Raw genomic sequence first — 25,783 nt, 5'->3', positions numbered from 1 at the left:
ATTGTAAATTGTGCTGCTATGAACACAGGGGTGCATATGTTTTTTCTTTTTTTCTTTTTTTTTTTTTAATTAAATCTTTATTGTTCATATTATTACATTTGTTCCTTTTTTTCCCCCCCATAACTCCCCTCCTCCCAGTTCCCGCCCTACCCTCCGCCCTCACTCCCCACCCACTGTCCTCATCCATAGGTGCACGATTTTTGTCCAGTCTCTTCCCACATCTCCCACACCCCTTTCCCCCCCAAGAATAGTCAGTCCATTCCCTTTCTATGTCCCTGATTCTATTATAATCAACAGTTCATTCTGTTCATCAGATTACTTATTCACTTGATTCTTAGATTCACTTGTTGATAGATGCATATTTGTTGTTCATAATTTGTATCTTTACCTTTTTCTTCCTCTTCCTCTTCTTAAAGGATACCTTTCAGCATTTCATATAATCCTGGTTTGGTGGTGATGAACTCCTTTAGCTTTTCCTTATCTGTGAAGCTCTTTATCTGACCTTCAATTCTGAATGATAGCTTTGCTGGATAAAGTAATCTTGGTTGTAGGTTCTTGCTATTCATCACTTTGAATATTTCTTGCCACTCCCTTCTGGCCTGCAAAGTTTCTGTTGAGAAATCAGCTGACAGTTGTATGGGTATTCCCTTGTAGGTAACTGAGTTTCTTTCTCTTGCTGTTTTTAAGATTCTCTCTTTATCTTTTGCTCTTGGCATTTTAATTATGACGTGTCTTGGTGTGGTCCTCTTTGGATTCCTTTTCTTTGGGGTTCTCCGCGCTTCTTGGACCTGTAAGTCCATTTCTTTCACCAGGTGGGGGAAGTTTTCTGTCATTATTTCTTCAAATAGGTTTTCAATATCTTGGTCTCTCTCATCTTCTGGCACCCCTATAATTCTGATGTTGGTACGCTTGAAGCTGTCCCAGAGGCTCCTTACACTATCCTCGCATTTTTGGATTCTTTTTTCATTTTGCTTTTCCGGTTGGATGTTTTTTGCTTCCTCGCATTTCAAATCATTGACTTGATTCTTGCGCTCCTCTGGTCTGCTGTCGGGCGTCTGTATGATATTCGTTATTTCAGTCCGTGTGTGCTTAATTTCTAGTTGGTTCCCCAATATAAGATCGAGGGTCTTATTAGTTTTCGTGTAGATCTCATTAAGTTTATCGGCAGCTTCTAAACAGTTCTTGAGAGACCTTAAAAGTGTGGTTCTGAACTCTATTTCTTCCATTGACAATTTTGTCCTGTTTCTTTGTCTCCGCATTTTGTTATGCTTCCTTGGTGCACCCCCTAGTGGTCTTTGTTCGAAGTCTTATAGATAAATCTTGATTGCTGTAGCTAATTCCAGGGAGGGTTTGACCTCCAGGCCAAGTGGCTATGAGATTCAGCTGTGTCAGCGGTGAGAGAACTTCTGTCCTCTAGGGAGGTGCTAATCTAGCCTTTGCCTGAGGCTATCCGGCAAATGCCTCTGTGCAGGGCTTGGGCAGGGCGGGTCGAACAGGATCAACAGCGTGGGCCGGAGAGAGCAGTTATGGCGGCTCTCAGTCCTGTCCCAAGGGGCTCTGCCTCTCTGAGTCCCAGCACCCGCTGCAAAGCTCGGAGAGAAAGCTGCACTCGCTCTGACCGAAGCCAGACAGTCCCACTTCTCCCATTTGAGTCTGGGTCCCTAAAGACTCGCCCGGATCTGGAGCTCAGAGTCTGCGACTCCCTCCCGATTGAAAACAACAACCGTGCCCTCCGCCGCCAGCCCGCTCCGCGCACTCCGCACCTCAGAATTTGACTTCAGCACTGCGCCTCCTCTGAGTGTCCGTATGCGTTTCTCTTTCCTCCTAGTTGTAGGACTTCCACTCAGCCAGCGCCCCTGTGGTTCTGGGTGATGTCCCTTCCGTTTTTTCGTTTCACTTTTGAAGTAGTTGTTCAAAGCAGCAAACTCCGGCGTTAACCTATGCCGCCATCTTGGTTCTCCTAGTTCTGTGTTCTGAGTTCTGTGCATATGTTTTTTCTGATTGGTATTTTGGTATTTGTAGGATATATTCCTAAAAGTGGGATCACTGGGTCAAATCACATTTCCATGTTTAAGTTTTTGAGGGAACTCCATACTGTTTTCCAAAGTTGCTGCACCAGTCTGTATTTCCACTGGCTGTGTGCCTAAGGTTCCCTTTTCTCCACATCCTTGCCAATACTTGTTGTTTGTTGATTTATTGATGATAGCCATTGTGGTAGGTGTGAAAGGATAACTCAAGAGTTGTTTTTAATTTGCATCTCTCTGATGATATTGACATTGAGCTTTTTTTCATATCTATTATCCATCCATATATCCTCTTTGGAGAAGTGTCTATTCAGATCCTTTGCCCATTTTTAAATTGGATCATTTGTCTTCCTAGTGTTGAGTTGTATTAGTTATCTATATATTTTGGATATTAACCCTTTGTCAGATGTATCATTGGCAAATATGTTCTCCCATACCGTGGGTTCCCTTTTTATTTTGATTATGGTTTCTTTGCGTAGAAGCTTTTTAGTTTGATGTAGTCCCATTTGTTTATTTTGTCCTTTGTTTCTCTTGCCCTAGGAGATATGTTGGTTAAAATTCTGCTATGTAAGATGTCTGAGATTTTGCTGCCTATGTTTTCTTCTAGGATTTTTATGGTTTTGCGACTTACATTTAATTTGGGAAAATTGGACAGGTACATGCAAAAAAATGAAACTAGACCACCAACTTACACCATACACAGGAATAAACTCAAAATGGATAAAAGACTTAATGTAAGTTGCGAAACTATTTTTGCCTGTTTTAACATTGTATATCCTGTTTCTTAATCAAATGAGTTTTAACACCTGCCTAGGAAGTCATTTCATTTTGTATCTCCAAATAGTTTTATGTTGCTCATCAAAGATAAGCTTCTGTTCAAGTTAATCTTTGTCTTCCATGACACAAACTCCTGACTTCTATTATTCCCTTGTTCTCTTCATTTGTATATCACCTTTTCATCCTTGATGTCCTTGCTCAGTGGTTTTTATCCAGTCTTCCTCCTAACTCGTTTTGCACTTAAAAGAAATATCACACAGTATCAGTAATAGCATCCTATGTTCTCAGTCTAATTTTGGTGTACTTATTTGAGGCATAATCAAATTTTAGTAAAGTTAAATTTGGTGAGATGCCATGTAGTGTGGTTTTGCTATTTTGGGACTTCACATGCAAAGAGGGAATTAGTGGGTCTTAATTTTGCAGCTTTTCTGCCTAAATCAGTTTTTATCACTTGAGTGTTGGTAGGGGACATAAGTTTGGAGTCAGGTTGGTGTTCAAATCTGCCTTGCCCAGGAAGGAACTTTTGGAGAGATGAATGTCTTCTAAAACTAGATTGTGATGATAACTGCATAAGTAGTATATAAATTTCTTAAAACTTACCAAAGTTTTCACTTAAAATAAGTAAATTTTATTGTATGCAATTTATCCTATCTATCTATCTATCTATCTATCTATCTATCTATCTATCTTCTAAAAGCCTAAGTGACTGGCCGACTGGCTGGTAGCTATGATGTGCACTGACCACCAAGGGGCAGACGCTCAACACAGGAGTGGGAACCACAGGCATGGAAACATGGAACAGATTGATGAATCTCAGGGGGGAGGGCGGGAAGAGATTAACCAAAGATCCCATATATATATATGTATATATATATATACACACACACACACACACACACACACACACTAGAGTTCCAGTGCACGGATTCGCCCTGGTACATGGATTTCTGCACCAGTTTAGGCCCAGTCCCCTCGGCCTGGCCTGCGGGGATTGGGCCAAAACTGGTTCTCTGACATTCCCTGAGGGGTCCCGGATTGCGAGAGGGTGCAGGCGGAGGGACCCCAGATTTGTGCACCGGGCCTCTAAGTGCCTCAATAAAACTTTTGCTCTATTATTTACCAGTTGGTAATCTCTGATGAGTCATTTAACCTCTGAGTCTTATTTTATTCATTTGACATAAGAGTATAGTAATGCCTGCTTTCCTAAACTTGCATATGAGATTACGATTAACAACAATATAGGCTATGTGACTGCCCAATAGTAGGTGCTCAGTTAACAACAGCTACAGTTATTTGTACAGACTAAATGTGAATTAGTTGCTACCACTGGTACAGTAAACTCACTGAATGCTCATCTGATAGTAAAGAGAAGGATTCTATCTTCCTCTTGACCAGCTCCCCACTGCTGGCTCCTATTTTTTTTTTTTTAAATAAGTCTTTATTGTTCAGATTATTACAGATGTTCCCCCCCCCCCCAATAGCTGGTTCCCACCCCACCCCACCCCATGTCCTTACCCCTCCCCAGACCCCCCCATCCTCGTCAATAGGTGTAAGATTTTTGTCCAATCTCTTCCTGCACCGTCCACATCCCTTTTCCCCTGAGAATTGTCAGTCCACTCCCTTTCTATGGCCCTGATTCTATTATATTCAGCAATTTATTCTGTTCATAAGATGTTTTATTCACTTGATTTTTAGATTCACTTGTTGATAGATATGTATTTGTTGTCACTTTGTTCATAATTTTTATCTTTACCTTTTTCTTCTTCTTTCTCTTCTTAAAGACTACCCTTCAGCATTTCATATAATCCTGGTTTGGTGGTGATGAACTCCTTTAGCTTTTCTTATCTGTGAAGCTCTTTATCTGACCTTGAATTCTAACTGATAGCTTTGCTGGGTAGAGTAACCTTGGTTGTAGGTTCTTGCTATTCATCACTTTGAATATTTCTTGCCACTCCCTTCTGGCCTGCATAGTTTCTGTTGAGAAATCTACTGACAGTCGTATGGGTACTCCCTTGTAGGTAACTAACTGTTTTTCTCTTGCTGCTTTTAAGATTCTCTCTTTGTCTTTTGCCCTTGGCATTTTAATTATGATGTGTCTTGGTGTGGTCCTCTTTGGATTCCACTTGTTTGGGGTTCTCTGCGCTTCCTGGACTTGTAAGTCTATTTCTTTCACCAGGTAGGGGAATTTTTCTGTCATTATTTCTTAAAATAGGTTTTCAATATCTTGCTCTCTTCTTCTGGCACCCCCATAATTCGGATGTTGGTACACTTGAAGTTGTCCCAGAGGCTCCTTACACTGTCTTCATATTTTTGTATTATTTTTTCCTTTCGCTTTTCCAGTTGGGTGTTTTTTGCTTCTTTGTATTTCAAATATTTGCCTTAATTCTTGGGATCCTCTAGTCTGCTGTTGGATCTTTGTATACTATTCTTTATTTCAGTCAGTGTATGCTTAATTTCTGATTTTTTTTTCATATCCTGGAGGGTCTCACTAAATTTCTCGGAGGTTTCTAGAGGATTCTTGAGTAACCTTATAACTGTGGTTTTGAACTCTATATGCAGTAGTTTGCTTTCCTCCATTTCTTTTGTTTGTGACTTGTTTCTTTGTCTCTGCATTTTGGCTGCTTCCCTGTGTTGATAGAGTGGCCTTGTGTGGTAGATGTCCTATAGGGCCCAGTGGCTCAGCCTCCCCAATTACCTGAGGTGGACACTCTTGGTGCACCCCTTTGTGGGCTTTGTGGACAGTCTTGTTGTAGTTAAGCCTTGATTGTTGTAGGTATCACTGGGAGGAATTGACCTCCAGGCCAATTGGCTGTGAGGACCAGCTATGTCTACACTGGAAGAACTGCTATGCTGGAGATACCCTTATGGGGCAGGACTTGCTTCAGTGGGTCTTTGGTGCTTACTGAGTCTGCCTCTTGAGTGTGTCCCTTATGGATCTGAGGAGTTGTAATCTGGATGGTCCCACTCTGACCACTGAGTACACTGGCTCTTGGATCTCCAAGGAGGTGCAACATCAGCCACTGCCTGAGGCCACCCAGCAGGAGCTACAGAGAGATCTGCAGATTCCTCCTCTTTGTTTGGGGTTTGGAAGTGCCCATATGAGGCCCAGCTGTGAAGCAAGGTCAGCTGCTGCTGCTGAACCTTGGGCCCTCTTTTGGAATCTTTGGAGCTCTCTGACCCAGCTGCAGTTTGACAGGTTTTTAGAGGGAGAAAGGCCAGGCCATTCATATGCAAAAGCCGATCTGCACAGCTTGGGTGGGGTTGTAAACTGAGTGGGGTGGGGTCTCAGGGAATCACCAGGGCCGAGCAAACAGCAATGGTTGCCTGGCAGCCCTGCCCTGATAAGTCCCTGGGTCTCTGTGTCCCATGGCCCCGTGCAGGAACAATGACTGCTGCAAGCACCTTTGTGAGAAAGCCACCCTCATGTTCCGGCTGGATGCCAGACAGTCCAGTTTCTCTCCGTATGAATCTGGGTCCCCAGTTTCTTGCCCGTTATTGGAGTTCAGAGCAGTCAGGAACTTGCATCTCCCTCCCGATTGAAAAAACAATAGCGTACCCAGCTGCCAGCCCCTTTTGCGCGAGCCTCCGTACCTCTGCACTTCCGCACCTCTGTACCTCCTACCCTCTTCAATGTGCTTTTCTCTTTCCTTGTAGTTACAGAATTTCCACTCAGCTTGCCTTCCCATGGTTCTGGATGATATTCATTTTGTCTTTTAGTTGTATTTTTAATGTGGTTGTGCTTGGCAGCAAGTTCAGGTGTTTACCTATGCCACCATCTTGGTTATCAGTCAGCAATTGACATTTTTGATGCAAGTCTGATACTCTTGAGATCCCTTCCCTGTCCTTATAATTATAAAAGTATTCAGCTGATTAATGTTTGTATTCTGTTGGTCAGTGTATGAGATCAATTCACAAGTCTTAGGGTTCTATATGATTAAGGGATGATGTGGTACAATGAATTGTATGTAGACTTTAGGTACAAATTAGTTTTGCTGCCTGTATGCCAGGTGTATGCCATAGGAAAGTTATCTGATAACAGAATAGTTTACTCATCTGCAAAATGGGGTCATAATATACTTAAGATATGCATTATAAGGTACATTTTAAGGTAGTTTTGATGAGCCTGGTACAATATATCTATAAATGGTAGGTATTATTGTATTAGATGTGGGATGAAATTGATAGACAAAAAAGTAGAACTCAAGTTATGAGGAGTTAAATAAAGGGGAGATATAAAATAAGACTTACTGAGCACCTTAGCTTCAGAGCCTTTCATACTACTAGATGATTAAAAAAATGCAAATTTCACTGAATTGTAAATGATTGGATATACTATTTACTTTCTTCAATTTGTTCATTAAGACAGAAAAAACAGATTTTCTTTGGTGTATATGTACAAAGGGCTTCTGAGATAAGGAGGACCCTTTCACGAACTAAAAGAAGGCTTTTGCTAAACACAGATGCTTAATGAGCAAGGTGCAGAAGAGTGATCCTTAGGTGGAGCCTAGCATATAGTCAGGGGTTGCATCAGGCAGGAATCTTATGGGTCAGGGGAAGAATCTTAGGTTTTCTCCTATGTACTAGGTATACCAGTTAATAATGGCGGATTTTGCAATCAAAGAAAACACAATAATTTCAAAAGAAACATCAAAAGTGATTTATTCAAAGTAATGTCCATCGCTAGCTACAGATTTCCCCCATCTTTCAGGTAATTTGTGGATACTGTCCCAATAGAACTTTTCTTGTTTTGAGGTAAACCATTCAGAGACCCAATTTTCCACTTCTTCGAATGTTTTGAAGTGCTGCTCAGAAAGTGCGTGTGCCATCATCGATCAGAACAAGTGGTAATCTGAAGGAGCAAGGTCTGGTGAATATAGCAGGTGGGTTAATACTTCCCAGGCAAGATCTTTTAACGTGTCTTTAACTGGTTTTGAAGTGTGTGATGGTGCGTTATCATGAAGCAAAATTACTTTGCTGTGTCTTCTGGCCCATTCTGGTCGTTTCACGATCATAGCGTGGTTTAAATTGATTATTTGTTGTCGGTAGCGATCATTATTAACGGTTTCAACTGGCTTTAGAAGCTCATAATACACCACACCTTCCCCATCCCACCAAACGCAGAGCATTGTCTTCTTTCCGAAGCGATTTGGCCTTGCAGTCGATATTGATGCTTGACCTGGATCAACCCATGATTTTGTGCGTTTGGGATTCTCAAAATAAATCCACTTTTCATCGCCAGTCACAATTAGATGTAAAAAAAAGACTGTGTTTCGTGCCGTTCAAGCAACATTTTACTGATGACTTTTTGGTTTTCCATTTGTCTTTCATTCAATTGATGTGGCAACAGTTTTCCTTTAAAACTTTTCCCATTGCTTGTAAACAATTAATTGTTTGCTGAGCAACGTTTAATCTTTGTGCAAGTTGTTTTTGAGTTTGACATGCATTTTTATCCAATAATGCTTAAAATTGTTGGTCTTCAAACTTTTTCGGCTGACCTGTACCTTCTTTGTCTTTCACATTGAAATCATCACTTTTAAAGCATTCAAGCCAGAGTTCACAGGATCTTGAGATGGAGCATGTTCACCATAAGCTTCTTGAAGTATATGATAACTTTTTCTTCAAAATAAAGTAATGAATTGAAACTTTCGCAAATGCTCCTGTTTTGGCATGAAATTTGACATTTTTAAGCATAAAAATATCTATGATGTTAACACCTTCAGAAAATTTGACATATGAAGTTTTGAAGCTTGCTGTCAATACAACAAAATAGCATACATATCAGATCGCATATATATCAACATATGTGTAACTCCATCTATTGAAAAAAATCCGCATTATTAACTGGTACACCTAGTACACTGGAAAGCCATGGGAAAAGTAATTGGGGAATCTTAAAAAAGTAATCCAGCAGAAAAATAATAATTGCAAGGGCTAGAGGGTGTGTCAGAAGATATAAAAGTGGGCAGTTTCAAGATTTATTTTGGAAGTAGAATAGAGTCTTGGGGATGGATGACAAGGCTGCAGATGAAGAGAGGAGAAGAAATTAAGAATGAAACCCCGTCTGGTTGCCGTGGATCGGTGGTTGAGCATCTGTCTATGAACCAGGGTGTTAAGATTCCATTCCTGGTCAGGGCACATGCCCGGGTTGTGGGCTCAATCCTCAGAGTGGGGCATGCAGGAGGCAGCCCATTGATTATTCTCATCATTTATATTTCTCTCTTTCTCTCTTCCTTTCCTCTCTGAAATAAATAGAAAATATATTTAAAAAAGTTAAAATTACTTGAAAATACCTTGGTGTTAAATTTTGGTCCTATGAGAAAAGAGATTATTTCTTACCCCTAGAAATTCTCCACCCTAGTGATATCCTGAATGAATTAATTGGCTTATTTATTTATTTATTAGATCAAAAGGGATTTTTGTTTAGACTCTATCCTAACCCTTAAGTAGTTTTTTAGAATGTTCATTACTTGATTCCTAGCTTCTAAAGCCCTTAGTAGCCTTGTTTCAAATATGTTAAGAAAATTTTATAAGTAGACTATATGCAATACTAGGAAATAATCTGTTATGTCATCTTTCACTGGTCCCCTGGTCCTTTTCTTCACTTCTCCAGAGATTAGCAGTATTATAAATTTAGCATTATTACTGCAAATCCTTTTCTGTTGATATACTGTCATGTACCCATAAGAATTTTATAGTAAAATTTGTGTGTCCATTTAAAAAATATGTATATGTATTTTTCTACCGCTTTTTTCACTTAGCTGTATGTCTTAGATATTTTTTGGAGTTAGTACATAAAGATCTAGGTCCTTTTTTTTTAAACTGTTGTGTGACATTTCATGGTATGGATGTAACACAGTTTAGACATTTTATTGATGAAGTAGGGGCCCAGTGAATGAATTCGTGCACCTTGAAAGGAACTAGGCTGCAAGGCTGTGGTAGGCTCAGGGGCGGGTCTTGGCCCATCCTCCATGACCCCGCCTGGCTCCTCCTGCTGTGGACCCTGGGCCCCTGTCTGCTGGCAGCTCCGCTCCTGCTGCTGCCGCTCTCATGTGCTGATAGCGCCGGCCCCGCTCGAACCCGCTGACGGAATGGAATGATTGGGGCTGGCGCCAGCAGTGGGTACGAGCGGCGGCTGCTGCCCCAATTGTCCTTCAGGAGCAGGGGGAGGTATAGAAGCCCTCAGGGGTGATCAGGGCCTGCAGCAGCTGCTCGCACCCACTGATGGAACAGAGTGATCAGGACTGGCACCAGGCGCCGGCAGCGGGTGTGAGCACCAGATGGGAATGCAGCACACAGGAGCAAAGAATTTTCAGTAACTACCAGTGGCCCACTTCGATGACAGCGACTGGCGCCTCCACTCATCTGTTCCACCATCACACCTCGGCCAATGCCCTCCATGTTCCACACACAACCCCTTGTGGTCAGTGCACATCATAGCTACTGGTTGTTTGGTTGTTTCAGTTCCACCATTCGGCTATTTACATATTAGCCTTTTATTATATAGGAGTAGTGGCCCGGTGCATGAATTTCGTGCATGGGCTTGGGTGTCCCTCAGCCTGGCCTGCACCCTCTCCAATCTGGGACCCCTCAGGGATCGGGCCTAAACTGGCAGTCGGACATCCCTCTCGCAATCCGGGACTGCTGGCTCCTAACTGCTCACCTGCCTGCTTGCCTGATTGCCCCTAACCACCCTGCCTGCTTGCCTGCTCGTCCCCAACTGCCCCCTCCCCCTGCTGGCCTGCTCGCCCACAACTGCCACTCCTGTCAGCCTGATCACCCCCAACTTCCCCCCCTGCCGGCCTGATCACCCCCAACTGCCCCCCCTGCCGGCCTGATCACCCATAACTGCCCTCCTTGCCAGCCTGCTTGCCCCCAACTGCCCCCCTGCCAGCCTGCTCACTCCCAACTACACCCCCTGTCTGCCTGATTGCCCCCAACTGGACCCCCCTCCCGCCGGCCTGACCACCTCCAATGGCCTCCCCACTGGCCTGATCACCCACAGCTGCTGTCCCAACCTGGCCTGATCATCCACAACTGCCCGCCCCTCTTGGCCCCTAACAACCTCTACCTCGGCCTGCCACCATGGATTTGTCCAGAAGAATGTCCGGAAGGTCTCCTGGAAGGTCTCCCAGTCTAATTAGCATATTACCCTTTTATTATAGATAGAGGCCTGGTGCACAGGTGTTGGGCCAGCTGGTTTGCCCTGAAGGGTGTCCCGGATCAGGGTGGGGGTTACCTTGGGGGTGTGGCGGCCTGGGTGAGGGGCCTGTGGTGGTTTGCAGGCTGGCCACACCCCCATTTGGGTGGGGATTCCTACTGGGGACAGTGCCAGCCTGGGTGAGGGGCTGGGACCGTTTGCAGGCCAGCCACGCCCTCATGGGGTGAGGGTCCCTGCTGGGAGGGCATGGCCAGCCTGGGTGAGGGGTTCAGGGCTGTTTTCAGGCTGGCCACACCCCCCCAGTGGGGACCCCTACCCTGATGGTGGTGTGGCCAGCCTGGGTGAGGGGCCGAGGGCTGTTTGCAGGCCCCTCCCTCCGTGGCTGGCCCGGGCGACCCAAGCCTCCCATGTGCTCAGGCTGGCTCAGTGGCCACCGCCCCTCCTTCAACCGCTGGTCAGGGTGGGCGGGAAGCTTGGGTCGCCCCCTTGCTCCGGCCTGCTCCATGACTGCTGCCCGCAGGCCCCTCCTTCTGTGGCTGGCTCAGGCGGGCAGGAAGCTTGGCTTCCTCCGTTGCTGGGGGCAACCCAAGCCTCCAGCCCGTTCCAGGTGGCTCTGTGGCCGCCACCATCTTTGTACCACTAATTTGCATATTCCCGCCTGATTGGCTGTGGGGTGTTGCAGAAATATGGTCAATTTACATATTTGTCTATTAGTGTAGATGTTTGGTCTATTTTCAATTTTTTGTTACAGATAATATTGCATAGAATATATTGTGTAGTAGTTTTTTTGCGGTTCATGTGTGTTTTCTCTAGAGGAGATTCTGAGAGTAGGAATTGCTGAATCAGAGTATATACATATTGTATATTTTAGTAGGTATTGTCATATTGCTTTCTACTGGACCACTATGCTGACTGCATTTCCACTATTTCTATACATTCTCGCCAACACTGGATATTATTAAATAGTCAATTTAATTTTGTGTTCTTTTAAAGTGTGAATATCAATTATTATATACTAGGGGCCCAGTGCACGAAATTCGTGCACTGGGTGTGTGTGTGTGTGTGGGGGGGGGGGAGGGAGTGTCCCTCAGCCCAGCCTGCCCCCTCTCACATACTGGGAGCCCTCAGGCGTTGACCCCCATCACCCTCCAATCGCAGGATCAGCCCCTTGCCCAGGCCTGACGCCTCTGACAGAGGTATCAGGCCTGGGCAGGGGACCCTCATTTCCCCCCATCACTGGTTCTGCCCCCAGCCCAGGCCTGATGCCTCTGGCCCAGGCATCAGGCCTGGGCAGGGAGCCCCCAGACCTCTCCGATTGCTGGCTCTGCCCCTTGCCCAGGCCTGATGCCTCAGCCAGAGGCGTAGACCCCCATCACCCTCTGATCACCTGATCGGCCCCTTGCCCAGGCCTGACGCCTCCGCCAGAGGTGTCAGGCTTGGACAAGGGACCCCCATCTTCCCCCGATCACTGGCTCTGGCCCCCGCCCAGGCCTGAGGCCTCTGGCCCAGGAATCATGCCTGGGCAGGGGACCCCCATCTCCCTCTGATCGCTTGCTCCACCCCCCACCCAGGCCTGATGCCTCTGGCCTAGGCTTCAGGCGTGGGCAAGGGGACCATCATATCCCCCCAATCCCCGGCTCAGCCCCCTGCCCAGGCCTGATGCCTCGGCCAGAGGAGTTGACCCTCATCACCCTCCGATCACCAATCACCGGATCGGCCCCTTGACCAGGCCAGAGGCCTCCGGCAGAGGTGTCAGGCCTGGGCAGGGGACCCCCAGCTCCCCGCGGTTGCAGGCTCCGCCCCTGCCCAGGCCTAACGCCTCTGGCTGAGGCGTCCGGCCCGGGCAGCGGGGACCCGCAGCTGCAGCGGCCCCGTGATCGTGGGCTCCGCTTTAGGCCCAGGCAAGGGACCCCTAGCTCCTGGGACTGCCAGCTTCGACCGTGCCCAGCTCCCATCGCTGGCTCCACCCCTACTTCCTGCTATCACTGGCCAGGGTGAAAAAGGCACCTGATTCTCCGATCATGGCTGGGGGGCAGGGCAAAGGCGGCCTCTTAGCTCCCCCCTGGATTTCCAATCACTGTCAGTGGCAGGGGGCTTCTTCCTGCTTTCCCTTTCGCCTCCCTGCATTGTGCCTACATATGCAAATTAACCGCCATCTTGTTGGCAGTTAACTGCCATTCTTAGTTGGTAGTTAATTTGCATATAGCCCTGATTAGCCAATGAAAAGGGTAGCGTCGTACGCCAATTACCATTTTTCTCTTTTATTAGTGTAGATGAGTTCCTTATATATTTTGGATATTGACATTTATTAGGTGTATCATTGCGAAATATGTTCTCCCAGCAGTGGGCTCTCTTCGTTTTGTTGATGGTTTCTTTTGCTGTGTGGAAGCTTTTTATTTTGATGTAGTCCCATTTGTTTATTTTCTCCTTAGTTTTCATTGCCCTAGGACTGTGGTCTGCAAACTGTGGCTCACGGGCCACATGCAGCTCTTTGGCCCCTTAAGTGTGGCTCTTCCTAAGCCTTAGGAGTACCCTAATTAAGTTAATAACAATGTACCTACCTATATAATTTAAGTTTAAAAAATTTGGCTCTCAAAAGAAATTTCAATCGTCGTACTGTTGATATTTGGCTCTGTTGACTAATGAGCTTGCCGACAACTGCCCTAGCAGATGTATCTGTATACATATTGCTATGAGAGATGTCTGAGATTTTGCTGCCGATGGTTTCTTCTAGGATTTTTATGGTTTCATGACTTACATTTAAGTCTTTAATCCATATTGAGTTTATTCTTGTGTATGGTGTAAGTTTGTGGTCTAGTTTCCTTTTTTTTTGCATGTATCTGTCTACTTTTCCCAACATAATTTATTAAGGAGAATGTCTTGACTCCATGGTATGCTCTTGCATCCTTTGTCAAATATTTATCAAGTATAATGTTTTGGATCAATTTCTGGCTTCTCGGTTCTGTTCCATTGATCTATATGCCTGTTCTTGTTCCAGTACAAGGCTATTTTGATTATAGTGGCTTTGTAGTACTAGTATAACTTGAAATCTGGTATTGTGATTCCTCCAACTTTGTTCTTCTTTCTCAAGATTGCTGTAGCTATTTGGGGTCTTTTTTGGTTCCAAATTTTTGGAGTATTTGTTCTAGATCTGTGAAATATACTGTTGTTACTTTAATAGGGATTGTTTTGAATCTGTAGATTGCCTTGGGTAGTATGGACATTTTAATGATATTAATTCTGCCAATACATGAATATGGTATATTCCTCCACGTGTTTTTATCTTCTTCTGTCTCTTTTTTCCTACGTCCTGTAATTTTCCGACTGAAGATCTTTTGCCTCCTGGGTAAGTTTATTCCTAAGTATTTTAATTTTTTTTGTTGCAGTGGTCAATGGCATTGCTTGTTTAGTTTCTCTTTCTGAGAATTTATTATTGGTGTATAAAAACTCTATCAATTTTGGGGTGTTGATTTTGTATCCTGCTACATTGCCAAATTCTTTCATTAAATCTAGTAGTTTTTTGGTGGAGTCTTTAGGGGTTTCTATGTACAATATCATGTCATCTGCGAATAATGAGAGTTTTACTTCCTCCTTTCCAATAATGATGCCTTTTATATCTTCTTATTGTCTGATTGCTGTGGTTAGGACTTCCAGTACTGTGTTGAATAAGAGTTGTGAAAGAGGACATCCCTCTCTTATTCCTGCTGTTAGGGGAAATGGTTTTAGATTTTGCCCATTGAGTATGATGGTTGGAATTTTAATTATGATGTTTCTGAGCATGGGCCTATTTTGGTTCTTCTTGCTAGGGACTCTCTGTGCTTCCTGAACTTGTGTGACTCTCCTTCACCAGGTTAGGGAAGTTTTCTGCCATTATTTCTTCAAACACCTTCTCTTGCTCTGTTTCTTCCCTTTTTGGCTCCCCTGTTATGTGAGTATTGTTATGTTTCAGGTTTCCCCACAACTACCTTACGCTGTCCTCCTGTTTTTTAATTGTTTTTTCCTTTTGGTTCTCTGAGTGATTTTTTTTCAACCCTGTCTTTCAATTCACTGATTCAATCCTTAGCTTTCCCCTTATCTGCTGTGTATTCCTTCCAATGTGTTGTTTATTAGTGCTATATCATTCTTTATTTCCGACTGTTCTTTTTTCATAGTTATTGATCTCTTATGCTGTTTAATATCTTTACCATTATTGTCTGAATTCTAAATCAGATTAATCTCTTCATTTCATTTATCTCTTTTGGAGAATTCTCTTATTTTCATTTGGGTGTTTTTTCTTTGGCTCCCCATTTTGGGTGTCTATGTGTTAGATAGATCGGCTACGACTTATAATTTCTAGTGCAGGGTAATGTCAGACACTTTCTGATTGGCTCTGCCTACCTTGTTTGGGGCTATCAGCAATCCACAGCTTGTGGCTCCCTCTGCCTTGGCTTGATGCCTTTGGAAAGGACCAAGATGTGCACCAGCATCTTCTTTTTCTGGGTCCATCCAGGCCCAGAAGGAGGTCAGGCAAAGACTCAAAGCCTTCAGAGATCCACCTCTGCCTACATCTGATTGTTATAAGTCTTGATTCACCTTAGTCTATAGACCTCAGATTGGGGCAAGAGTTCTTCCAACAGGGTGTTGCGATTGCCTTTCCTACAGGCCAAAACCACCTGGGATAGCAAAGGTCTGCCTGAGAAAGAGGTCTTCCGCAACTCAAGGGAATGACTTATCACAGGAAACCCGGGTGTCTGCCTTCTGAGCTCTAACTCTAGAGCCCCCAACCCTGGACTCTCTTTACACAGCTTTAGTCCACTCTGCCCTCCCTTTGCCGTGGAGCCCAAGGTGAATGGCTGCACAGGAAATTTTATGCATTGGCCCTTTAAGAGGATGCCTGCATTTCCAGTTGTCTCTCACTGGCAGACAGCATTCCTGTTGCTTTTCTCAGCCAGGTCTTATGTAGGTACCTTTGTTCTGGTTCTGTGTGTTGGGGAGGCCAGCTTGGGGTTTAGACCCCAGATTTCTCTGTGGCAATGCCCCTCAGCTGATATAGCTCTTTAGATCAGCGGTTCTCAACCTGTGGGTCGCGACCCCTTTGGGGGTCGAACGACCCTTTCACAGGGGTCGCCTAAATACATCCTGCATATCAGATATTTACATTACAATTCATAACAGTAGCACAATAACAGTTATGAAGTAGCTACGAAAATAATTTTATGGTTGGGGGTCACCACAACATGAGGAACTGTATTAAAGGGTCGCGGCATTAGGAAGGATGAGTACCAATGCTCTAGACCTTCAGCTGCTGTTTGTGGGAGTCCGGCCACCCTTTCGAGACTCTGTACTTCCTGCCAGTCTTTGTTCAGTCTTCATTTCCCGTTTTTGGTTATGAGGGTTTTTTCCAGTTAGCCTTCATTTTTCAGGGTTCTGTCCAGCTAGCCTTCAGTTCAGTTTGGTCCTGGGAAAGAGTCAGTGTAGCTTCCATTTATTCTGCCACTATTCAATATTGTCTAAAATACATTTTCTTTTCCACAAGGGATAAGTAGAACTTTATTTTAAATAAACATCTGCACTCTGTACACAGCCCTTAGAGTGGGGCTCAGTTGTCGGCCCTAAAATAAATTTTTATTGATGTCAGAGAAGAAGGGAGTTGGATAGAGATTTAGAAATATCTTATATAACAAAAGCCTAATATGCAAGTTGTCCCCTCAACTGGGAGTTCGACCGCTTGCTGTGACATGTGCTGACCACCAGGGGGTGTCCTGGAACACGGCAGGCATCGGCAGTGTGGTGCTTGCTGCGGGAGGCAGTGGAGTCGCTGCTGGTCCCAATGTGCCCCAACGAGAGTGGGACCTTGGTGGATGGTAGGGCAGGTGAGTGGGCGGTGCCAGGCCAAGGTGGGTGCTAATGGGGGCTGGATCGCCCCGCCGATTATCCCGCAGATGGCGAAGAGCATCTGGCAGGCCCTGATTGCCTGATTGGGGCTGGGCTTCAGGCTGGGACTGGGGGTGGGTGGTGGTGACCAACCTCCCGTGGCACCTGGGCAGGGGGCTGAGACCTCTTGCCAGCTATCTGGGGACGGGGTGATGGGGACAGAGGTGGGGTGAGAATGTGGGGTGTCTGCCGAGCTCACTTTCACTACCCCTGCTACCCTCCTCTGGGACACCAGGGCTCACACGCTGGGGAAGCCTTTGTGCTCAGGTGCCACAGGCCGGTGAGGAGGCCGCCCCGTACCCGCATGGCCTATTCCGGGTGAGTCGGTCTGCAGCTGCTGGAACCACAGGGGCTGGTTGGGCTCCCAGTGGGTTTGTGCAGGAGCCGGTTTGCAAGGCCGGCCTGGAGAGAGCGCACTGCCCACCCGGCTTCCATGCGGCGCTGCTGGGCAGTGCACAGGCCTACGCTGTGCCTTGGCCCGTGACATCTGGCTGCACTCACTGTGTCTCCGTGTGGGGACTTGGGTGCCATGACTCAGGCAGAGGGGGAGCGCGTGGGGGCGCAGGGACCCAGGTGCTGCTCAGGACCCAGAGGTCAGCTGGGATCTGCCCTTCCATGCCAGAAGCTAGCTATTTGATTGCTGGCCAGGCCTAGGGACTGCACCCGTTCAGAATTTTGTGCACCGGGCCTCTAATTAATGATAACAGAGAATCATTGATTGGCTAACTTCTGTATGACCCCAGGAAGGATTGATCCGGAAACCCAGGCATGTGCCCTTATTGGGATTTGAACCATGACCTCCTGATTTATAGGTTGACACTCAGTCACTGACCCAAACCCGCCGGCTTCGGTTTCTTTTTTTTTTTTTTTTTTTCAGTGTCTTTTAATTTTCTGAGGTCAGGTCTTTTGCCTCCTTGGTTAAAATTATTTATTCCTAGTTATTTTTTATTGTAATTGTAAATCAGATTGTTATGATAGTTTCCTTTTGTGATAGCTCATTATTGGTGTATAAAAATGCAGCTTGTTTCTGAATATTTATTTTATATCTTGCCAAATTATTGCATTCATTTATCTGTACTAAAAGTTTTTTTTTGGTGGAATCATTGGTGTTCTCTATATACAGCATTATGTCATCTGCAAATAAAGAAAATTTTACTTCCTCCATTCCAATTTGTATGCCTTTTATTTATTTTTCTTGTCTGTTTGCTGTATAGTACTATATTGAATAAGAGTGGTAAAAGCGGACATCCTTGTCTTGTTCTTGATCTTAATGGAAACTCTTTTAGTTTTTCCCCATTCACTATGATATTGGCTGTGAGTTTGTGATACGGCTTTTATTATGTTGAGGTATGTTCCAACTTTGCTGAGAGTTTTCATCATAAGTGGGTGCTTGTTTTATCAGATGCTTTTTCTGCATCTATTGATATGACCATATGCTTTTTATCTTTTAAAAAAATATTTTTATTAATTTCAGAGAGGAAGGGAGAGGGAGAGAGAGAGAGAAACATCAATGATGAGAGAGAATCATTGATCGGCTGCCTCCTGCACGCGCCCTACTGGGGATCGAGCCTGCAACCAGGGCATATGCCTTCGACTGGAATTGAATCCAGAATCATTGAGTCCACAGGCTGATGCTCTATCCACTGAGCCAAACCAGCTAGGGCCATATGCTTTTTATCTTTAATTGTGTTTATGTGGTGTGTGACATGAATTGACTTGTGGAGATTGTACCAACCATGATAACAGCAATAAATTTCTCTTGTTCATGGTGTATGATCTTTTTAATATATTGCTGAATTTTGTTTGCAAATATTTTGTTGAAGTTTTCTGTATCTATGTTCATTATGTATATTTGCCTTTCATTTCCTTTTTTTTTGTAGTGTTTTTGTTTGGTTTTGTAATCAGTATAATGATGGAATGGTATAATGAGTGGGAGTCTTCCATCCTCTTGAATTTTCTTTTATCCTAATGAGAGGATTTTTTTGGTATAGATTTTTAGAGAGATGGAGATGGAGAGAAAAGAGTGAAAGAGAGAAACATCACTCCTGTACATTCCCCAGCAGGAAATTGAACCTGCAACTTTTTGGTGTACATGTTGACACTCCAACCCACTGAGCATGCCAGCCAAGGGTTTAGTTTTTGGAATATATTCAGGATGGGTGTCATTCTATTTTGAATCTTTGGTAAATTAAACTGTGAAACGATCTGGTTCAGGACTGGTGTTTGTTTCGAGTTTTTGTACTACTACGTTTATTTTGTTGGTTGGTATTGGTCTGTTCAGATTTTCTTTTTGTTGAAGATTGTATGTTTCTAGGAAATTACTCATTTCTTTCAGATGGTGTAACTTGTTGACATATAGTAGCTCATATAATCCTTTGTATTTTCGTTGTGTCTGTTGTCACTTACTGTCTTTCATTTTTGGTTTATTTATGTGTGTCCTATCTCTTTTGTTCTTGATGAATTATTGTTAAAGTTTTATCCATCCTGTTTATCTTTTACAGAACCAGCTCTTGGTTTTATTGAACTTTTATAATTTTTTTAAGGCTCTATTTTGTTTATTCTTCTGTCACCTTTATTATTTCCTTTCTTCTACTTGTTCCTTTTGGTGTAAGGTTAGATTTTTCTTGTGGTAGGCCTGTATTGTCTGAATTTTACTCTAGGTACTGCTTTTGCTGTGTTCCTTAGATTTGGGATTGTTGTGTTTTCATTTTAATTTGTCTCAAGGTGTGTTTTGATTTATTCCTTGATCTCATTGTTAACACATTTATTGTTTAGTAGAATATCATTTAGTCACCATGTGTTTGTGTGTTTTTCAGTTGTTTTTTTAATTTATAATAAAAAATTTTTTACTGATTTTTTCAATATATTTTTTATTTTTTTTTTAGAGAGCAAGGAAGGGAGAGGGAGAGAAACATCAGACAACTGCCTCCTCCACGCTCTCCCCTGGGGATTGAGCCTGGAAGTTGGGCATGTGCCCTGACCAGTAATTGAATCTGTGACCTCTTACTGCATGGGATGATGCTCAAACAACTGAGCCATATCGACTTGGTCTGTTTTTACCATTTAATTGATTCATAGTTTCATATCATTGTAGTCAGCGAAGATGCTTGAAAATGATTTCAATCTTCTTAAATCTATTGATTTATTTTGTGACCTCACATGTGGTTGGTTTATCCTAGAAAATGTTCCATGTGCACTTGAAAAAAAAGTTCATTTTGCTGCTCTGTCGTGACAGCCTCTAAAACTATCAGTTAAATTCATCTGGTTTCATTGCTTCTTGGCTTTTTGGCTAAAGTAAAGTGCAAATTGATCTGTTGTTATGTGTCATTTAAGGCTGCTGTACCCTTTTGATTTTCATTTTGGAACATTATCCAGTGATTTCAGTGGGATGTTAAAAAGTCCCCTATTATGAGCATATTTCTGTCGACATCTTCTCTATCCACTATTATTTCCTTCATATACTCAGGTGCTCTTGTGTTGGGTGCATAAATGTTTACGAGGGTTATATCAGTTTTTAAAAAAATATATTTTTATTGATTTTAGAGAGGAAGGAAGCAGGAGAGAGAGATAGAAACATCAATATGGGACAGTCATTGATTGGCTGCCTCCTGCACAAGCCACACTGGGGATAGAGTCCACAACTCGGGAATGTGCCCTGACTGGTTTACAGACACTCAACTACTGAGCCATGCCGGCTGGGCGGGTTATATTGTCTTGATGTATTGATCTCTTTATCATGATGCAGTGTCCTTTTTTGTCTTTAATTATAGCCTTTATAGGAATTACTACCACCCAGGTATATTTGTTCATTTGCATGAAATCTGTTTTTTCAACCCTTTACTTTCAGTGCCTGTGTGCTTTTTGGTCTGGGGTTTCTCCTATGTAGGCAGCATATATATGGGTCTTGTTTTCCTATCCATTCAGCAACACTATGTCTTTTGATTGGAGCTTTTATTTTTTTTTTATTTTTTATTTTAAATATATTTTTATTGATGTCAGAGAGGAAGGGAGAGGGAAAGAGAGATAGAAACATTAATGATGAGAGAGAATCATTGATTGGCTGCCTCCTGCATGCCCTCCACTGGGGATCAAGCACCCAACCTGGGCATATGCCCTGACCAGGAATCGAACTGGCGACCTCTTGGTTCCTGGGTTGATGCTCAACCGCTGAGCTACACTGGGCTGGGCTTTTGATTGGAGCTTTTAAATCATTTACATTTATAGTGATTATTGGTTTGTAAGGCTTTATTGTCATATTATTCTTTATAATTATTAAGTTCCTCTTTTTTTTTTTTTTTTCTTAAGTCCCTTTAGCTTTTCTCATAATATTGTTTTGGTGGTATTGAATTCCTTTGGCTTTTTCTGGTCTGGGAAGCTCTTTATTTGTCTTTCAGTTTTCAATGATAGCCTTGCTTCGTAAGAGTAGACTTGTTTATAAGTCCTTGTTTTTCATCACTTTGAGTATTTTGTGCCAATTTTTCTGGGGTCCCGTTTTCGATTCCAGTCAAGGGTATGTAACTTAGTTGCAGGTCCTCTCTGGCTCAGGCCCTGATCAGGGCTCATGCAGGAGGCAACCAATAGATATGTTTCTCTCACATTGATGTTTCTCTCTGTCTTTCCCTTTCCCACTCTCCCTAAAACAAAAATTAATGGAAAAATATCCTCAAGTGAGGATTAACAACAACAAAAGATTCTCTCTTTGTCTTTAACCTTTGCCATTTTAATTATGATGTGTCTTTGTGTGTGTCTCCTTTGGTTTATCTTGTTTGAGACTCTGAGCTTCCTGGATTTGTATGTATTTTTAGGGAAATTTTCAGTTACTATATCTTTTTGTTGAGGGGGTCACTATTCCTTCAAATAGTTTCTCAGTCTCTTGCTCTCTTTCTTCTCCCTCTGTCTCTCTTGTGATATGGATGGTGTTACACTTGGTGTTGTCACAGAGGTTCCGTAATCTGTTCTCATGTTTTAAAATTTTTTTTTTTCCTACTCTGATTTGATTGGCTATATTTTGCTAACTTGTCTTCCAATTCATGATTTAATCCTCTGTTTTATCTAACCTACTTTTGTTTTTTTAATCTTCACCTGAGGGTATTTTATCCATGGATTTTCTAAAAGTGGAAAGGAGGGTTGGACAAGTAGGGAGGGAGAGAAAGAGAGAAACATTGATGTGAGAGAAACACATCTATTGGTTGTCTTTTGCACATTCCCTGACCAGGACCAGAGATAGAATGTGCAACCCAGGAATGTGCCCTTGATCCTTTGGTGTGCAGGTTGACGCTCTAACCCAGTGGTTCTCAACCTTCTGGCCCTTTAAATACAGTTCCTCATGTTGTGACCCAACTATAAAATTATTTTCATTGCTACTTCATAACTGTAATGTTGCTACTGTTATAAATCGTAATGTAAATATCTGATATGCAGGATGGTCTTAGGCGACCCCTGTGAAAGGGTTGTTCGACCTCCAAAGTGGCCGTGACCCACAGGTTGAGAACTGCTGCTCTAACCACTGAATTATGCTGGCCAGGGCTATCTAACCTACTTCAAAAAATTTCTAAATTTTTAAAATATTTTTATTTCAGAGAGGAAGGTGAGGAAGAGATAAAAACATCTTAACTATAGATATAAAAGGCTAATATGCTGTGTCCGACTGGTTGCTATGACGCGCACTTACCACCAGGGGCAAGGTGTTCAACGCAGGAGCTGCTGTGACGCGCACTGGCCATTAACAGAGAAAAGGCACCGCGGACCTGGCACCACAAAGCAACACTTTGCTTCCCCCAAGTGGGACATAGGCCTTGCCACCACCCCAGAGCGACAGCCTACCAAATTGCAGCAGATGCTGCCGAGACCCCATGGCACAAAATGCAGCCCACAGCCCAGCCCAGTCTTGAAATGGTGGCTGTGGGAGCTGTTTAATGATGTCATGTAGCAACACCCGGCTTCCTCTTCCTAGTGGTGACTAGCCTCCTTGCAGTGTTTTCAGCCCAGTAACATGACTTGCTTTATAGCCAGGTGCAAACATTTTACACTTTAACCAAATGTCTGTGAAGTGTTTTCCCATGCTTTATCTCATTTGATCCTCATAGAAGTCCTGGAGTAGGTAGATAGGAGACTTAGTAGAATCCTATTTTCTTTTCATTAGCTAGAAAATAGAGATTTAGAAAACTTAGAAACTTGACCCGACTGAAATAAGTAAGAAATGGTGAACCTTGAAAATGACTTCAGGTTCTCTCACTGCACAGAATATAGTCAAACACTGCTGCAGTTAAATACTTTACTCATTGTACTCCCTGTGTGATCTACAAGAATAATCTGCTTTGTGTTGATATTTACTGCTACAACCAGTATACCACACTGGCCAGGCCTAACATAATTTTGATTCTTTCTTGTATATTCAACGTTTTAGATAATCTTTATTTCTCATTGGTGCATTTTAATGGTTTCTTTGTTATCTATATACTAGAGGCCCGGTGCACAAAAATTTGTGCACTCGGGGGAATGGGGGGGGTCCCTCAGCCTGGCTTGTGCCCTCTCGCAGTCTGGGACCCCTCGGGAGATAACGACCTGCTGGCTTAGGCCTGCTCCCTGGTGGCAGAGGGCAGGCCCAATCCCTAGGTACAGCCCCTGGTTGGGCTCAGAGCAGGGCCGATTGGGGAGTTGGGGCGCCGCCCCCTGTCACGCACAGAGCAGGGCCCATCAGGGATTTGAGGAGCTTCCCCCTGTCACTCACAGAGTAGGGCCGATAGGGGAGTTGGGGCACCGCCCCCTGTCACACACAGAGCAGGGCGGATCAGGGGGTTGGGGTGCCGCCCTCTATCACCCACAGATCAGGGCCGATCAGGGGGTTGGGGCGCCGCCACTCCCACACTCAGAGCAGGGCCAATGGGGAGGTTATGGCTCTACCCTGTCACACACAGAGCAGGGCCCGTGTGTGTGTGGGGGGGGTTGGGGCGCTGCAACCTGTCACACACACAGCAGGGCCGATCAGGGGGTTGGGGCGCCGCACCCTGTCACACACACAGCCACAGGACGATCAGAGGTTGGGGAGCTCCCCCGTATCAGGCACAGAGCAGGGCTGATCAGGAGGTTGGAGCACCTTCCCCTGTCACAAACAGAGCAGGGAGGATAGGGAGGTTGTGACCCCACCCCCTGGCACACACACAGCCACAGGGCGATCAGGGGGTTTGGGCGCTGCCCCCTGTCACGCTGATCCCGTTGCTTGGAGGCATATTACCCTTTTACTACATAGGATAGAGGCCTGGTGCATGGGTGGGGCTGGCTGGTTTGCCCTGAAGGGTTTCCTGGATCAGGGTGGGGGTCCCCACTGGGGTGCCTGGCCAGCCTGGGTGAGGGGATGATGGCTGTTTGCAGCTGGTCACACACCCTTCAGGGTGGGGGTCCCCACTGGGGTGCCTGGCCAGTCTTGGTGAGGGGCTGAGGGCTGTTTTCAGGCTGGCGGGTGACAGAAGCTCCCAACCGCTCCTTTTTTTCTTTTTTTTAAATTCTGGGCCAGCTTTAGCTCTGAGGCTCCAGCTCTTAGGCCTCTGATGCTGAAAGTAGGTAATCGAAACAATGTATAACTCCAGCTCTGACTCCAGCTCTGAGATCCCAGCTCGCTGAAAGCTGGTTTCTGGGGTTTTTTTTTTTAGCTTCTATATTTGTTAATGTTAAAATGTTTCAAACTGCAGGCTCAGAGGCCTGCAGCGGCAGGCGGGGAACGTTGGAGTCCTCCGTCACTGAAGTAAGCAAGCCTCATGTTAGTTTCAAGCTGCCTGGCTGCCGGCTGCCATCTTGGCTGACAGTTAATTTGCATATTGCCCTGATTAGCCAATGGCAAGGGAAGCGGTCGTACACCAACTACCATGTTTCTCTTTTATTAGATTAGATTTTTTGTTAATTCCCACTTGAGGATATTTTTCCATTGAATTTTAGAGAGAGTGGAAGGGAGGGGGAGAGACAGAGAGAGAAACTTTGATGTGAGAGAGATACATCGGTTGGTTGCCTACTGTATGCTCCCTTGACCTCAATCAAACCCAGGAAACTTTTGTCTGTTGGCCAATGCTCCATCCACTGAGCCAAACCAGCTAGGGATCTTGGTTATTTTTTATACTTATTATTTCTTTGTTTAAATTATCACTGAGTTCAAGCATTCTTCTCTAAAGTTCCTGGAGAATCCTTATAACCATTGTTTTGAATTCTTTACCTGGTAGATTACTTGCCTCCATTTCATTTAGTTCTTTTTCTTCGGATCTTTTATGTTTGTCTCATTTGTGTCATGTTTCTTTTCTCCCTATTTTGGCTGCCTCTCTGTATTTGTTTCTGTGTATTAGATAGATCTGCTATATCTCCCAATCCTGGTAGGATGGCCATATGTAGTAGATGCCTTGTGGGGCTTAGTGGCACAGTCTCCCTGATGACCTGTGCTAGATGATGCTTCATTTGTTTTTAAATCCCTGATTAGCGAGTCAGGTTATTTTAAAAAAATCTTTATTATTGAGAGTATTAGAGATCCACCTCCCCTTCCCCCCGACCCCCGCCACCTTCCCTCCCCCATCCAGTTTCCTGCCCTGCACCTTCACCACCCTGCTATCTGTGTCCATAGGTAAGATTTTCGGTTAATCTATTCCTGCTCTCCCCTCACCCCCTGCCTTCCTTCAGATTTGTGAGTCTGTTCCATGCTTCCATGCTTCTGATTTTATTTTATTCATCAATTTGTTTTGTTCATTAAATTTCTTGGTCGTTTATTTTGATTTTTAGATTCAACTGTTGATATGTATTTGTTGTCAGTTTATTCTTCAAATTTTAGTTCCTCTTCGTCTTTCTTCTTTCTTCTTCTTCCCTCCTCTTCCTCTTCCTCTTCCTCTTCCTCTTCCTCTTCCTCTTCCTCAAGAGTACCTTCGAAGATTTCATG

General features: G+C 44.1%; 1 protein-coding gene across 17 annotated transcripts in view; it reads left to right on the top strand.

Annotated features, from left to right (window-relative positions):
* Positions 1–25,783, top strand: part of ZMYM2 (zinc finger MYM-type containing 2) — a 169,763-nt gene that overhangs the window by 8,971 nt on the left and 135,009 nt on the right. For 12 of the 17 annotated variants that reach the window (XR_009451299.1, XM_059684118.1, XM_059684120.1 and 9 more), the window contains exon 3: positions 2,632–2,758. The exons of 4 other annotated variants lie outside the window; for them this stretch is intronic. Coding sequence is in view for 11 of the 13 variants with exons in the window: in XM_059684118.1 (XP_059540101.1) it covers positions 2,694–2,758 (65 nt within the window). In the remaining 2 variants the exon portion in view is untranslated. Of the gene's footprint in view, positions 1–2,631; positions 2,759–7,553; positions 7,682–25,783 lie in introns of those variants that run through there. One more of the 17 variants, XM_059684124.1, reaches the window with a different exon arrangement.

This window comes from Myotis daubentonii, chromosome 2 (assembly GCF_963259705.1).
Source record: "Myotis daubentonii chromosome 2, mMyoDau2.1, whole genome shotgun sequence".
NCBI lineage: Eukaryota > Metazoa > Chordata > Mammalia > Chiroptera > Vespertilionidae > Myotis > Myotis daubentonii.
This window is presented reverse-complemented; position numbering and strand designations above follow the sequence as displayed.